This window comes from Arachis hypogaea, chromosome 15 (assembly GCF_003086295.3).
Source record: "Arachis hypogaea cultivar Tifrunner chromosome 15, arahy.Tifrunner.gnm2.J5K5, whole genome shotgun sequence".
Lineage (NCBI taxonomy): Eukaryota > Viridiplantae > Streptophyta > Magnoliopsida > Fabales > Fabaceae > Arachis > Arachis hypogaea.
The window spans coordinates 9899147-9914061 of NC_092050.1; the positions used below are offsets into that span (position 1 = coordinate 9899147).

Genomic DNA, 14915 nt, shown 5'->3' on the forward strand with positions numbered 1-14915 from the left:
AGTATGGGGAGATTATGCCATTTAAGCTATTGCTTCTTGTCAACGAGTAATAGCTCAAATGGCATAGTCTCCTCATACTTAATTAAGAGGTTGCGGATTCGAGTTTTCTATCTTTAGTAAAAAAAAAAAACATGACTCTTTATCGTGTAAACAACAACTTTAATATATATATTTTATTTTCATATTTTTATTTTCTTGTTAGGCTTCTTTGTAATGGAATATAAGAGAGGTTGTAGTTACTAGCAAGTTGTTACCCTTCTCATGGTTATGTTTGCATGAAAATGTACATTACAAAGCTAGACTACCTCCGGGCCCGAAGAAGTTTTATAAAGCCTCCACGGGCAGGGAAGAGAGTTTGGCATTGAAGAGATTTTGTCACAGTGACTTGAGCTTCAAGAAACACAGAGAGTTCGAACAAGATCGGAAAATTAGCAGTCGGAGTTTTGTGATTGAATGAAAAACAGAAACTTGCATTACTCAAAGGAGGTGATGCACAAAGTATTCATATCAGAATTCTAACTAATCTAAGTTCACACCCTTAGCACATTATATATATTGGCTGAACTCAACTGACTACCCTTCCCTAAAACAGAAACATAACCTCTCTAAGCTAACAGTTAATGAATCTTGTTTTTCTTGCTCAACTAATTAATTCTTGAACAATTTCTTTATCTACACTTGTCTTCACCAAAACCATAAGAACAAATTATAGTCTCTCCCCTGAACCAAAGGAAGGTGTGAACAAATTTTTGTTGTACTCTTATTACAAATTGATTTAATATTATTCAAATGAAAAACTACATGATATATCTTTAAGATGAAAAATATAAAATTATTATCATTGCTTTAAGCTTTAAACTTAATTTACTACAAATCAAACTTTCTAATTAAATCATTATTCCTATACGTGTTACTTTCTTCTTGGCTAGTCAATATATAGCTATAGCCCCCATAGCCATCTATTAGTAGCTATTGTAAACATAACCTTTTGAATTCTCACCTATTTTTCTTCTCCAAAATCCAAATATATCCTTATGGCCAAATCCGTTTGAAAAGTATACCGTCTGATATAGTCAGATTTATTAATGGTTCTTAATGAAAATTGAAACAATAATCTTACGAGAAGTCAGGCAACGTTTGGTTTGAAAGATACAGGTTCAGAGACACGTACACATTAATACATGTTTATTATTTGTTTGTTAAGACACAAATTTTTTATGAACACATTAGTATATAAATATACACATAATATAGGATAATTTACATAAATAAATTATTTATTTCTCAAATTTACGTAATTGCATTGTTTTAAATATGAAGACGTAAATACATTGTTTTATATATATATAGAAACCGCTATTACCAGTAGCGGTTTACCGAAACACATAATCCGCTGTAACCAGCAGGCAGATTACATGTGAATGGGAGAACACAGAAACTGCTAGAGGGCTAAAGGCTGTCGCGGTTTCTGTTTGTTGATGCTTGGCCATAAACTGTTACTGCAGGCAGCGGTTTAGTTGAGTATATATTTTTTGCAATCATATGATTTATATGGATAAAAAATGAAGTAATTTTTAAAGAAAAAATGTATACTTTAGTGAATTTTTTACTAAAAATAAATTATTTTATCATTCATGAGTTTTAGATGGGATGAAGATAAAAAAAAATTAGTCTTAGTTTATATATTTTAGTACTTTATGAGTATTCACTCTTTGATTTGCTATTTAGTCTCATCTTAATAATAAATATAAATAAAAAATTATTATATACATATTTATATTTTCTATTTTATTCATCAAAATTATGATGCTATCACTATTATTTATCCAATGAATCAACTATAAAATACAAATAGTTTTTATTTTTTAAAATCTTAGAAAATATAAATGCAATGACCTTTTGAGTTATATGACTAAAGTTTAAAGATGATTTTTTAAATACATATTAATTGATAAAATTTTATATTCTTATGAATTATTTTTATAAATTAAAAAAATAAAATTACTAATATCTATCAGAATAATTATACCTCTCTATCAACATAGATTTAATAAATATATAAAAATTTATATTTTAAAATTTAAAATTTAAAATTTAAAATTTAAAATTAATTTTATTTTAATCTTTTAAATATTTAAATAAAATATAATTTTAACAAAAGGCTTCTACAATTACAGAAAATATATATTTTTTGGTCTTGGTTTATAAATTTTAAAAGAGATGAGAATAAAAAAAATTAGTCTTAGTTTATATAATTTAATATTTTGAGTATTGTATTTTTTTATTTGTAATTTGGTCTCACTTTTAATAATAAATACAAATAAAAAATTTATTACATGCATATTTATATTTTTTAAATTATACTATGAAATGATAAATTACATTTTTTATTTATGATATTATTTAAATAGTATATACCATTAATTATTTGTTTTGTAATTATTTTTTTAGATAAATATTAGTTTTACTATTTGTTTTCATACTCAACGATAAACCGTTGCTGCCTCCAGCGGTTTACGCACATGTCCCAATACACATAAACCGTTACTGTCAGTAGCAGTTTATGGCCAAGCATCAATAAATAGAAACCGCGACCGCCTCTAGCGATTTCTGTGTTTTCCATTCACATGTAATCCCTATAGCGAATTATGTGTTTTGGTAAACTGCTACTGCTACTATATGAAACAATGTATTTGCGTCTTCATATTTAAAACAATGTAATTACGTAAATTTGAGGGACAAACAATTTATTTATGTAAATTACCCTTATTATGTAAGTAGTGTATTTTTAATATGTTGAGACAATTAATTAAACATAATTTTTTATACTTTATTCTTTATTAACTTTTACACAATTAATTTTTATACTTTTATTTTTTTATCAATCTTTGAAATTTTTATCTCTTATAATTTTTTTTATTTTTATCTTTTATTAACTTTTACAAAATATAGACTTTTTTCTAATTTTATTATGTCTTATTCAATATTTTACCAAATATAATATATATACGCCGTGTTCATATCTTTAGTGTTTATGTTTTTATGTCTCTGTCTTAAGAAAGACATAAACCTAACGCCGCCTCATTGAATATTGCATCAACTATCATGTCATCTCACAACACATGTTAATTTTTCAATTAAAAAAAATTTAAAAATTAAAAAATTTTATTAATAATAATCTTAACTTATAACAGCAGTTGAATTATCTGGTTATGTTCAGGATTCCATAAATAAGACCCTTCATCTATATAGAAACGAACACATGAGATCCAACTATCTAAAGTAACATGGAATCTGAATCCTACTTCTTATTAGTGCTTATTATCATTATATTCTTACTGTTAATGCTCATCATGCATGTTCTTAATTATAACCTCACTCAGAAACTGCCACCTGGCCCAAGAAAGTTACCCATCATTGGGAACCTTCACCAGCTTGCAGCAGCAGGTTCACTTCCACCCCGTTCTTTCAGAGAACTAGCCAAAAAATATGGACCCATCATGCACCTCAAGCTCGGTGAAAACCCTACGGTGGTTATATCCTCCCCGGAGCTTGCCATGGAGATACTCAAAACCCATGACTCGTGTTTTCTGAAGCGCCCACGTATTCTTGCTGCTGAGAGTTTCAGCTTTGGTTCTTCAGATATTGCTTTCGCTCCGTGCGGTGAAATGTGGAGACAACTGAGAAAGATATGTACGTTGGAGCTTCTAAGTGTTGAAAGGGTTCGGTCTCTCTCTCGTGTCAGAGAAGAAGAGTCAGTTAAATTCATCGAATCGATTCGGGAGTCCTCAGGTTCAGCAGTGAATCTCAAAACCATGATTTTTTCGTTGATAAGTGCTTCTGTTTACAGATCTGCATTTGGAAAGATACCCGAAGACAAGAATGAGATTGACGAGTTTGTAAGTCTGATAAGGAAGGCGATAGAAATGGGGAGTGGGTTTTATTTGTGTGATTTGTTTCCTTCCGTCAAGCCTCTGTATTATGTGACTGGGATGAAGTTCAAAGTGGAGAGGATGAAGAAGAAGCTTGAGAAGATCTTCGAGAACATAATTACGGAGCATCAGCACAAGCAAGTGAACGTTGGTGGTGATAATGCAAAGGAGGAGGAAGATCTTGTTGATGTTCTTTTGAGACTCCACAAAAATAGCAGTACCACTCACCAGTTTCACATAACAACCAACACCATCAAAGCTGTGATTATGGTTAGTTAGTAAAGGTTTAATTACCTTGTAATTTCGTCAAATTTACAATTAGATCTTAATACTTTTTTCCTTTCGATTCTGTGTTAAAGAATATTCTTTTCAAAATATAATTGGTCATCAAAATGGTTTGTTTATTGTTCAGGACATATTTGCTGCTGGAACTGATACTTCAGCATCAACGTTAGAGTGGGCTATGTCTGAAATGGTTAGGAATCCAAGAGTGATGGCGAAGTCACAAGCGGAGGTAAGAGAAGCATTTAGAGGAAAGCAAAGAATCCATGAAAGTGATGTGGATAAACTAAGTTACTTAAAGTCAGTGATAAAAGAAACACTGAGGTTACACCCACCTACACCTTTGTTGATCCCTAGAGAATGCACAGAGAGAAACACGATTGGAGGGTATGAAATAGGTGTGGGGACAAGAGTAATGGTGAACGCGTGGGCCATGGGAAGAGACCCAGAGTATTGGCATGATGCAGAGAAGTTTATCCCAGAGAGGTTTGATGGCAATTGTTCTATTGGTTTCAGAAGGACTAGCTTTGAGTATTTACCATTTGGTGCTGGAAGGAGAATATGCCCTGGCATAGCATTTGGTTTAGCCACCATTATGTTCCCTTTGGCTCTCTTACTCTATCACTTCAACTGGGAACTCCCTAGTGCCATGAAACCTGAGGATTTGGACATGACTGAACACTTTGGATTAGCAATGGAAAGGAAAAATGACTTGTGCTTGATTCCTTCTCTTGTTATGTAATAAATAAGAACCAAGTTTATATCCGCGGTCAAGAAATAAAATATTTAGAATAAAGTCATAAACCATCTAAATCGATAGTTCTGGTTTTCAATAAATTTTTAGAATTATTCTTATAGTATACTCAATATTTTTTAAAATATTCAATAAAATATTTTTTGTTGAATATATATACTCAAATATTTATTATTAAACCTTTCTTTTTGTTTTCAATGGTATCTCCCAACCAGACAAGTTACGGATTAATTCGCAGCGGTATTGAACTCCATGTCTCCATTTAAGAGTTTATTGCTAGCTAATGGGTTGCTGCATGCATAAGGCGAGATTTGAAGTCTCAAACGAACTAGTGAGCTAACTATTAGACTAACCCAATTTGGTTATTATTGAACTTCTTTATTTATTGGACTTTGATGTGGCCCGGTAGTAAACTCAAGCCTAACAAAAAAAAAGAGTAAAATGGTTCTGAATTAATCCAATCCTATCACAGAGACACCCAGTGTCTTGTTCCAAGTCCTCAAAAAAAAAAAAAAAAAAAACACCCAGTGTCTTGTTCCAGATGCGCGCACACCAGGTGTTTGATTCTTTGCCTCACCCAGTTAATGACCATGCGGTTCAGGATCTTGTTCTTCTGCAAGGTTAACCTCGCCAACAGGTTAACCCTGCAATTGCAACAAGTTCGTTCCTATGCCCGCAATCCCTTTCCCAACAGAGTCTCTCACTACCTCTACCGTGCCAAGCTCATTGACTCCATTCGACTCTCTCTGCGCTCGAGCAACCCCAACTCACTCTCCACTCTCCTGAACGATCGTCTTCTTGATTCCTTCGTTATCACTCAGGCCCTGCGTTCTGCTCCTTCCGCCGACTCTGCTATCTCTTTTCTCAATGCCCTTCAGGAAAGTCCCCGTTTTTCGCATACCCAACACACCCTTCATGCTCTTGCTACTGTTCTTGCCAGGTCTGGTCGAACCTCTGAGCTCAACTCCCTCATTGATGCTATTCGTGCCAAACAGTTCGGCAATGTTAAGATCAGCTTCATGAATCTCATGAACTGGCATGCTGCTGCTGGGGACCTTGATTCTGTTCTTGCTGTTTGGGATGAGTATAGGCTTGCCAACAACCGTGTCTGCACCGAGTCTTATAACATTGTCATGGCTCTTTCTGCGCAAATGGGGAAGGACTATGAAGTTGTAAGATCATTCTATAGGATGATTGATGAAGGATTGCTTCCTAATTGCAGAAGCTATAGTATAGTAATTGAGCACCTTGTAAAATCTGGAAAAGTATTGGAAGCATTGGAGGTTTTTAAAATGCTGCCTTCAATGAGGATCAAACGCACTTTGAAACAGTACACTGTTCTGATTGACTGTTTCATTGCCTGCAAACGGTTTGATGAAGTGAAAACCTTGCTTGATGAAATGCAAATTGATGGAATACTGCCAAGTCGAGCAATGTGTTTGTTACTTCAGAAGATGCAGGAGGAAGGATTTCTCAAGGAGAGTGACTTATTGTTCAGGGAAACTCTGCAAGATGAAAGAATAAAGAATGTGATATATTCTGTAGAAAGATGTGTTGATGATGAGGAAGAGGATGAGGATGAAAATGTAAGCCATGCTAGTCAATGTGATCATACTGATGAGGTTCAGTTAAAACCATGGATGGATCCACATGCTTTGGCTAGTGCCTTACAGAATTGGAGTCCTGATGAGGTATCGGCACTTGAGGGTGCAAACTTTGTGTGGACAACCAGGTTGGTCTGCAAGATACTTAGAAGTTTCAAGTCACCAGAAACCGCATGGAATTTCTTCTGTTGGGTTGCTTGTCAACCGGGTTTCACACATGATATATACACAGTACAAAGAATTATGACCCTTCTAGCACGCCATGGTCGTACTGAATTGGTTGATAGACTCATCTCCAAAATCAGAATGGAGGAAATGAGACTGCCATTCAGCACCATCAGGCTAATCATCGAATTTTATGGGATTTCAAAAAATGCTGATGCTGCTCTAAAGGTTTTCAATGATGTTCGAATACTTTGTGGGCCCATATCAAAATCTAATCTGATGCTTTTGTATTCTTCTCTCTTAAGAACATTAACCAAATGTGGAAGGAATTCCGATGCCCTGGATATACTCGATCAGATGATCTTGAATGATATTTGCCCTGATATGCAAACCTTTTCAGGACTAATGCACTATTTTTCGAACCTTGGGGATATAAAAACAGTGCAGAGACTCTTTGCAATGGTTAGGCAGAGTGGTGTGGAGCCAGATGCTTATCTCTATAAGGTGCTTATCCAAGGTTACTGCAAGTCAAAAAGAGCTGCACTAGCATGGAGGCTATTTGAAGATATGAGGAATTCAGGTCTGATGCCTGATTCTGCCACAAAAGAATTGCTAGTGAAAAGCCTCTGGAAAGAAGGGAGACGAAGAGAAGCTGCAGCTATTGAAGAGAGTTGTGAGGAAGTAAATGTGGTACTTCCGCATGCATTGCGTGGTCATGAATGGACTGTCAGCTCTGCTGATCTCTCGAAAGTTTATAATCTTTATTCCGATTGTTTTGCTTCAAATGGTGGCTAGAGTTATAGACGGGGTCTGATATGATAGATTTTTGGTTTCTTCGTTTATCAAACTTCAGCACACACTCTAACAGGTATGAAACATACAGAATCCCTTAACTTGGGATTTGAAGGGAGGAGGTGGTAAGGGATGCAAAATATTGTTTAAAATTTCAGTTTTCAGTAAATATTTGTGTTCTGCAAACTTGTTTTGACCAGAGCATCAGTTAATATTCAAAAGTGAGCCCTTGTTGTACTGGCTAGTGTAGGTTTCTTTGTATGTAATTACTTATTAGTCAAGTGCCTGAAATTAACTTTGCTTAATCATAATTAATGAATGACTAGTTGATATGTGGAGAACCACATTCAAACACGGTTGCTGACTTTTAAATTTGTAGTACATTATTTGTTGCAATTTTTATTGACGTTGATTATCATGTTGCAAGTTTCTTTTGCTTATCTTTCTCTTAACAGTAGTAGCTAGATTACAGAATCTCTTATTCTATTGTTTTCGATTAGATTAGATGGAATCACGTATATGAACCGACACCGTGAAGCATGAAAGCCGCACTCAAATATTCAAGAAGGCTATTTCAAAAATATGAAACCAGGGAAAAAATGCAAGTGTAAAATAATGCTTATGAAAAATTGTATGCAGTGTAGGTAGTAATTCTTATAAAATTCATTAGACCCGAATACTTTTAGCACGTATAAATCTTGTGGAGACACTACATTTTAAGGCGTGGTCTAGTGATAGATAGACATGGAATTGGCATCAGAATTTTCTCTTATGATGTCTCAAATTGGAGATTCTTTGCATATAAGTTAAAAATGACCATCCTGGAATCTTCATTGGCATTTTATTATACTCTGCTGTGCGCATGAATAGCATACTATTGATATATGTAAAGTCAATGTTTTCCTTAACATATAATCTTAGACTTACTTGGAAATTTGATATCACTGCATAAATAATTAGGAATAGATATGGTAAAACAGTATACCAATAACTCTTCTGTTAAACCAAAGGGTATTTTATTGACAAAGAATCCTCCATATCACCAAAAATCCTGAGTGTCTTTGACTTCTGATAATAAAAGTTTCCTTTATGTTCTTTCCCTCCTTCTCAACTTCAGAAAAATGGCTTTCTTTCTACCCTCTCTCTCAAGTAGTATTTTTCTTGTATTCATGTTCTCCATCACCAGCATCCCAACTCAATCACAACAGGTTAATGGAACAGACTTTTCATGCCCAGTGGATTCACCTTCTTCCTGTGGAACATATGTGACATACATCGCTAAATCTCCAAACTTCTTGAGCCTTTCTAACATATCTGACATATTTGACACCAGCCCTTTATCCATTGCAAGAGCAAGTAACATAAAGAATGAGGGTGACAAGCTGGTTCCAGGCCAAGTCTTACTGATACCTGTCACTTGTGGTTGCACTCAAAACCAATCTTTCGCCAATATCACCTATGAGCTAAGGCAGGGTGATATGTACGACTTTGTCTCAAAAACAACATATGAGAATCTCACAAATTGGCGTGCTGTCAACGATTCAAACCCAGATTTGAATCCAGTTCTGCTGCCAGTAGGTGTGAAAGTATTGTTCCCTTTATTCTGCAGGTGCCCTTCTAAGAAGCAGTTACAAAAAGGGATAGAATATATGATCACCTATGTGTGGCAGAACAATGACAATGTTTCCTCTGTAGCAGCCAAGTTTGGTGCATCGGCAGTGGACATATTGTCCGAAAACAACTATGGTGGAAACTTCACAGCTGCAACCTATCTTCCGGTTTTGATTCCTGTGACGAAGTTGCCGGTTCTTACTCAACCCGAGCCTTCACATGGAAGAAAGAGAAGCATTCAAATCCCTGTTATAATCAGTATTAGCCTGGGGTTCACCCTTGTTGTTGCTGTTATAGTAATATCAATGGTTTATGCTTATCTTTATCAGAGAAAGAGGACTTTGAATAGGAGAGACTCATCTGCTGGGACAGCAGATAAGCTACTCTCTGGAGTCTCAGGCTACGTGAGTAAGCCAACCGTGTATGAAGCCAATGAGGTTATCAAAGCCACCATGAATCTCAGCGAACAGTGCAAGCTTGGGGGCACAGTTTACAAGGCCAAAATAGAAGGGCAGGTCTTGGCAGTGAAAAAAGTGAATCAAGTAGTTTCTGAGGAGCTGAATATTCTGCAGAAGGTGAATCATGGAAACCTGGTGAAACTGATGGGTGTATCTTCAGACAGTGATGGAAACCATTTCCTGGTTTATGAGTATGCTGATAACGGGTCCCTTGATGGGTGGCTCTTCTCCAAGTTGTCTTTGAAGGCCTCGCTTACATGGTATCAGAGGATTAACATAGCATTGGATGTTGCCATGGGTCTGCAATACTTGCATGAGCACACTTATCCAAGAATAGTCCATAGGGACATCACAACAAGTAACATCCTTCTTGACTCCAACTTCAAGGCCAAGATAGGGAACTTCTCCATGGTCAGAACTACTACAAATCCCATGATTTCCAAGATCGATGTCTTTGCTTTCGGGGTTGTTCTGATTGAGTTGCTTACAGGCAGGAAAGCCATGACAACAAAGGCAGATGGTGAGGTAGTAATGCTGTGGAAGGATATTAGGAAGATGTTTGAAGTGGAAGATGAAAAGGAAAAGGAGGAATGTCTGAGAAGATGGATGGATCCTAAGCTAGAGTGCCTTTACCCTGTGGATTATGCTCTCAGCTTGGCCACGTTGGCCGCGAATTGCACGGCGGATGTATCATTGTCTAGACCAACCATGGCAGAAGTTGTTCTTGGCCTCTCCCTTCTCACTCAACCATCTCAAGCTGCACTAGAGAGATCATTGACTTCTTCTGCGTTGGAAGCAGAGGTTACTCATGTGGCTACTCCCATAGCAGCACGTTAATTGGTGACGAAAGTAATTCAGTTTCTCAGGTTCAAGAGAGTGTTTTCTTCACATGACTACTGCCTATAAGCTTTGTTAATAAGTGTCCAAGTTTATTGTCGCTTTAAAGTTTCTTTGTTTCATCCCTTATATTCTTTATCTGTTTGTAGTCGAGGAATGACTGCTTATTTCTCTCAAGTTGACATATATGATATATATAACAAAAAGAATATTTTGAGTTTCCTTTCTCGTAATCAATAACTAGCGGCTAGCCACATTAATAACAACTATCTGTGTTTTTTGAACTAGTAATGTTTAGCTTTGATTACATTGTTTGGTTCACATAATTAAACACTATTAGAAAGTTACAACGATGTAAATTTGTTACTGAATCTCAAGAATCCATTTCAAGTCATGGTAATACACTGCCACATGCTCAACATTGAACATGTTTAAGACATGTCTTACATTTCCTTGAAGACAGATATATGAAATAAATTCTTATTCAAGCATTTCATCCATCTATATAACATACATGCTTATATCTAAAGAAACCTTGCTTAACACACGCACTGACGAACTAAAAAGTCTATATAGCACATTGATAAATGACATAGAGGCCATTATTAACACATCAAAAGCTTTGGGATGCTGAGATGCTCACTGAGGTTTCCCAATTCAATGAAGAGTTCAATATTCTGGACAGAGATGCAACAATCTCCTGCATCTGTGGTCTATTTTCTGGCTCTTTCTCTACACAATTATGAATCATTCCAATCACAACCGTAGCAAGTTCTGATGGATAATTCCCATGAAGAGAAGCATACATAAACTCCTTCACCCTCTCCTTGCCACTTTCCTCACTAAGAATAACACTCAAAACATTTGAAAACCCCTTATTGTTATTGTCATCTTCATTCAAGATTTCAGCAACCTCTTTTCCAGTGAGGATTTCTAGCACCAGAACTCCAAATGCATACACATCAATCTTTGTGGATACAACACCATTCTCCAAATACTCAGGAGCCATGTAACCCCTTGTCCCTACAATATGCCTTGTCATTGGAAATTGACCATTTTCTCCTTCCACAGACCTTGCAAGGCTAAAGTTTGCAACCTTTGCCCTTAACTCACTGTCCAAAAGAATGTTGCTACACTTGAGATCCTTGTGAATATATGAAGGAGAAGTGAAGCTGTGAAGATAGTCAAGTCCTGTAGCCACATCCAAAGCAATCTGAATCCTCTGCCTCCAACTTAGAAACTCGCCATCAACGTTGTCCATGTAGATCCAATCACTCAAGGCTCCATTAGCAGCATACTCATAAACAAGATACCTGTGTTGTCGCACCGGAACAGGCATGAGCATTAGATTATGATACGATATATAATTGCAACAATTTTATCCATAAAAAGTAGTATACTTAAGAGACAAGTTACCATTGGCCTTGGTAGAAGCTGACACCGGAGAGGCGTATAACATTGGAATGGTTGACTTTATTCAGAACTTGAATCTCCTTTGAGATATCTCCTTCTACCTTCTTGATTGCAGCAAGATCACCATTGATAACTCCGCGATAAACCGATCCTTTGATCAAGCAACTTGTGCTAAAGTTGTCCGTTGCACGCTGCAGTTCCTCAAAATCATACACTTTGAAAGATTGAGCCATGCTAGCTATGATCTCTGACAATTTTCCAGATTCTTGCTCCATTATCTTCCCTTCTGGTTTCTCAATTGCCTCAAAACTCTTAGAAACTGCAACAACCTCTTGATTCCTTTTAGTTTTGCGAGTGTGTGTGAAGAAAATGACAGCACAAGTAACAAATATTAAGGCAAAGCCACCAACAACTCCAACAACAACATAAACCCATGTTTTCTTTGAGCTTTTATCTGTTGAACTAGAATCAGAAGAAGAAGGTGGTTGAGATGATGGCGAAGAAGCTTGAAGTTTGAGGGGCTTATCATGAAGAGGGACTAGCATAGTGGTAAAGGGATAGATGACAGAACTCATAGTAAGGGAATTAGCATCAAGAGTGATCTGAGTAGTGACGTTGAACATTTGACTAATGAAAGAAACAGAATCACCCCAATCAACAAGGTAACTCAAGAGGTACCTAACACCTTTGAGAGTTTGATTCTTTGTGGGACAAGCACATCTAAGAGGAACAGCAAGTTGTCTTCCAGGGTATAGGTTAGAAAGGTTAGCATTCTGGTGCATCATAGCTTGACACGTGGTGAGTCCTTGGAAGGTGTTGTTGGCAATTAAGAAGTAGGTTTCAGCATTGTGGTAAACATAGGATGTGTTTGATTGGTAATACTCGGAGGCACAGGAGCAGTTAACGGGAACAATGACAAGCGTGTTTGGTTCGAAGGTGTCGTTTAAAGAAACGGAGTTGATGAGAGCGAGTTGTGAAGGGTCAGAGTTTAACAGAGAAGAGATTGTAGAGACAGAACTGTAGAGTGGTTGGGATCTGAATGTGAGGTAAGCTTGGCAACTGTGGTTTAAACCGTTGCAAGTGTAGCCTCGGATTGATTTTGCGTTACCCCTTCGAGGACATGCTACTGTCCCTAAACCAATGTAAGGTTGCTGTCCCTTTATCAGAGACAAGTTGGTGATGGTGATGATGATGATGAAGAGAAAAAAGAGACGCATTATTGCAGAGGACTTGAATTGAAGGAAGGACACAAATTGAGGAGATAGATAGTTGCAGAGACTGGAGAGGAGAGGATTAATTGAGTAGTGTTTGGTTAGTGTTTTTCTTGTTCAAATACAATGAAATCACTCTGTCTCAAAAATTTATGCAGATGAAAAAAGACAATATATAGTTATATTTTTAATATTCTTCTTTAATTAAGGATTTTTTTGAATTTGTTTTATTTTTGTATAATTTTTTTATTTATCTTATATTATTTTTTTACTTTAGAATTCACCAATAATTAAATTCTAGACCTTTCAGACATAGAATTCTGATACTATATTATGAAATTACTCATTCTAAAAACTTAAATAAACAAGAAGAGATAATATAAATAATTATATTTTTAACAAAAAATTATTATTTTAATTATTTGATTCAATAATGGTCATAGTTTAAAAGGAACACAACTTCGGAGAAGATACATTTAGTCTAGTGATAGCTTCTTGAGGTTGAATAAGAGGTTAAAATATTCTGCATCTGGTTGAATTTAGGCATTGTTTATGACCAGATATCATCATTCGGATACATATGTATCTCAAATTCTCAATGCATGCTTGCATTGCAAGTCTTCTCGTTTACTTGACTCTATGCCTTATCACTTTGTAGGATTAAGGATTATTATTCTATTCAAACTAAATAAACACTCTGTTATACACGAAAACTTATGTCTTTTGTGATATAGGTCGAGGTTCAAATAATTTAATCTTAATCATATTTACAATGATGCAACATTGTATATATCATATGAAAAAATGTGTAATTGATTGGCGGTGCAGTAAACAACTAAGTGCTGGAGCTTGATTAGTAACTATAGTTCAATAAATAACTATAGTAGTGGACATTAATTATTAATTACTGCACAACTCAAACGAGTGTACCTCATCATACTTCAAACGAATTTTGTTATTGAGACGTCCATATCGAAATTTTATTTCATTAACCAAATCGGAGGTCACATTTCAGTTACATACTTTTCATCCAACAAATAAAATAATATAATCACTTCATTTCATAACTACTCTAGAAAACGATACTAAAAGGAATCCAAGTCAACACGCTACATCGGAATTTAGAGGAGTGTTTTTAGTTTATCCATGTAAAAAAAGAAACAAATATGTAGCTTCCATTTAAAAAAGAGACAAGAATTGAGAGATAAATATTAAGAAATTTAGATTAAATTAAATTTTTATATTATATTTATTATAAAATATATAAAATTGGGTTATATTTTAATATTTTATTTAATTTAAATTAAATATGAGAATAAAATAAAAATATTTATTAAAATATTTTAATTATTAAAAAATATTATTTAAAATTTTAATTTTTGTTTTTAAAATTTTCAATTTATTATATTTTTTTTATAAATACTAAAAAAATTAAAATTTTATATTTTAAATTAAAATTTTAATTTTAATTTTTAATCATCAAATATAATACTAAATCTCAATATTTTAGTTTGAATTTGGATTTGTAAAAACAAACACTACCGAAAAGAATTTCTCATCACTATATGGTTTATATGTTATTTTATTGGAGATATCTTGTAAAGAACATATAATAGTTCTCCAACACTATTTATTCCATATTAAAATTCAAACTAATCTAATATGTTAATGAATCATCCTAGCTATTTATTAATATTTGTGCCACTTCGAAGCAAATTCCCTGTGAGCATGATTTTATATATGTTTTTAAGTGAAAAAATCGTGAGTGAGGAAGGGCAACACTACAACATTATCTATTTGTCAACCGGTCAACTGGTCAACTTCATTGCAAAGTCGTTAATTAAGTCGTGTAAAAA

The 14915-nt window shown here is 34.9% G+C and overlaps 4 protein-coding genes across 4 annotated transcripts; 3 read left to right on the forward strand and 1 right to left on the reverse strand.

The window, feature by feature from the left end:
* The first annotated feature begins 3216 nt into the window (after positions 1–3216).
* LOC112748914 (cytochrome P450 71D8-like) lies at positions 3217–5027 on the forward strand. Its single transcript, XM_025797170.2, has 2 exons — positions 3217–4202; positions 4345–5027. Exons 1-2 carry the CDS (start codon positions 3288–3290, stop codon positions 4954–4956), a joined length of 1527 nt encoding a protein of 508 aa, XP_025652955.1. The 5' UTR covers positions 3217–3287; the 3' UTR covers positions 4957–5027.
* A 240-nt stretch (positions 5028–5267) lies between these two features.
* Positions 5268–7883, forward strand: LOC112748915 (pentatricopeptide repeat-containing protein At5g66631). The gene has a single exon (XM_025797171.3). The coding sequence runs from the start codon at positions 5553–5555 to the stop codon at positions 7530–7532; it is 1980 nt and encodes a 659-aa protein (XP_025652956.1). The 5' UTR covers positions 5268–5552; the 3' UTR covers positions 7533–7883.
* Positions 7884–8650: 767 nt separating this feature from the next.
* On the forward strand, positions 8651–10721 carry LOC112748917 (serine/threonine receptor-like kinase NFP). Its single transcript, XM_025797173.3, has one exon. It carries the CDS (start codon positions 8651–8653, stop codon positions 10433–10435), a length of 1785 nt encoding a protein of 594 aa, XP_025652958.1. The 3' UTR covers positions 10436–10721.
* On the reverse strand, positions 10692–13382 carry LOC112748916 (lysM domain receptor-like kinase 4). Its single transcript, XM_025797172.3, has 2 exons — positions 11852–13382; positions 10692–11748 (listed from the first exon to the last, which is right to left on the reverse strand). The coding sequence occupies exons 1-2, from the start codon at positions 13063–13065 to the stop codon at positions 11049–11051; spliced, it is 1914 nt and encodes a 637-aa protein (XP_025652957.1). The 5' UTR covers positions 13066–13382; the 3' UTR covers positions 10692–11048.
* Positions 13383–14915: the final 1533 nt, after the last annotated feature.

What these genes read in the sequence shown, in the direction of transcription:
- LOC112748914 (XM_025797170.2), top strand. Translation starts at nt 3,288, where the DNA reads ATGGAATCTGAATCCTACTTCTTATTAGTGCTTATTATCATTATATTC. An exon ending in CCATCAAAGCTGTGATTATG is followed by an intron (nt 4,203 to 4,344) that starts GTTAGTTAGTAA and finishes TTTATTGTTCAG; the next exon opens with GACATATTTGCTGCTGGAAC.
- LOC112748915 (XM_025797171.3), top strand. Translation starts at nt 5,553, where the DNA reads ATGACCATGCGGTTCAGGATCTTGTTCTTCTGCAAGGTTAACCTCGCC.
- LOC112748917 (XM_025797173.3), top strand. Translation starts at nt 8,651, where the DNA reads ATGGCTTTCTTTCTACCCTCTCTCTCAAGTAGTATTTTTCTTGTATTC.
- LOC112748916 (XM_025797172.3), bottom strand. Translation starts at nt 13,065, where the DNA reads ATGCGTCTCTTTTTTCTCTTCATCATCATCATCACCATCACCAACTTG. An exon ending in AGCTTCTACCAAGGCCAATG is followed by an intron (nt 11,749 to 11,851) that starts GTAACTTGTCTC and finishes GCGACAACACAG; the next exon opens with GTATCTTGTTTATGAGTATG.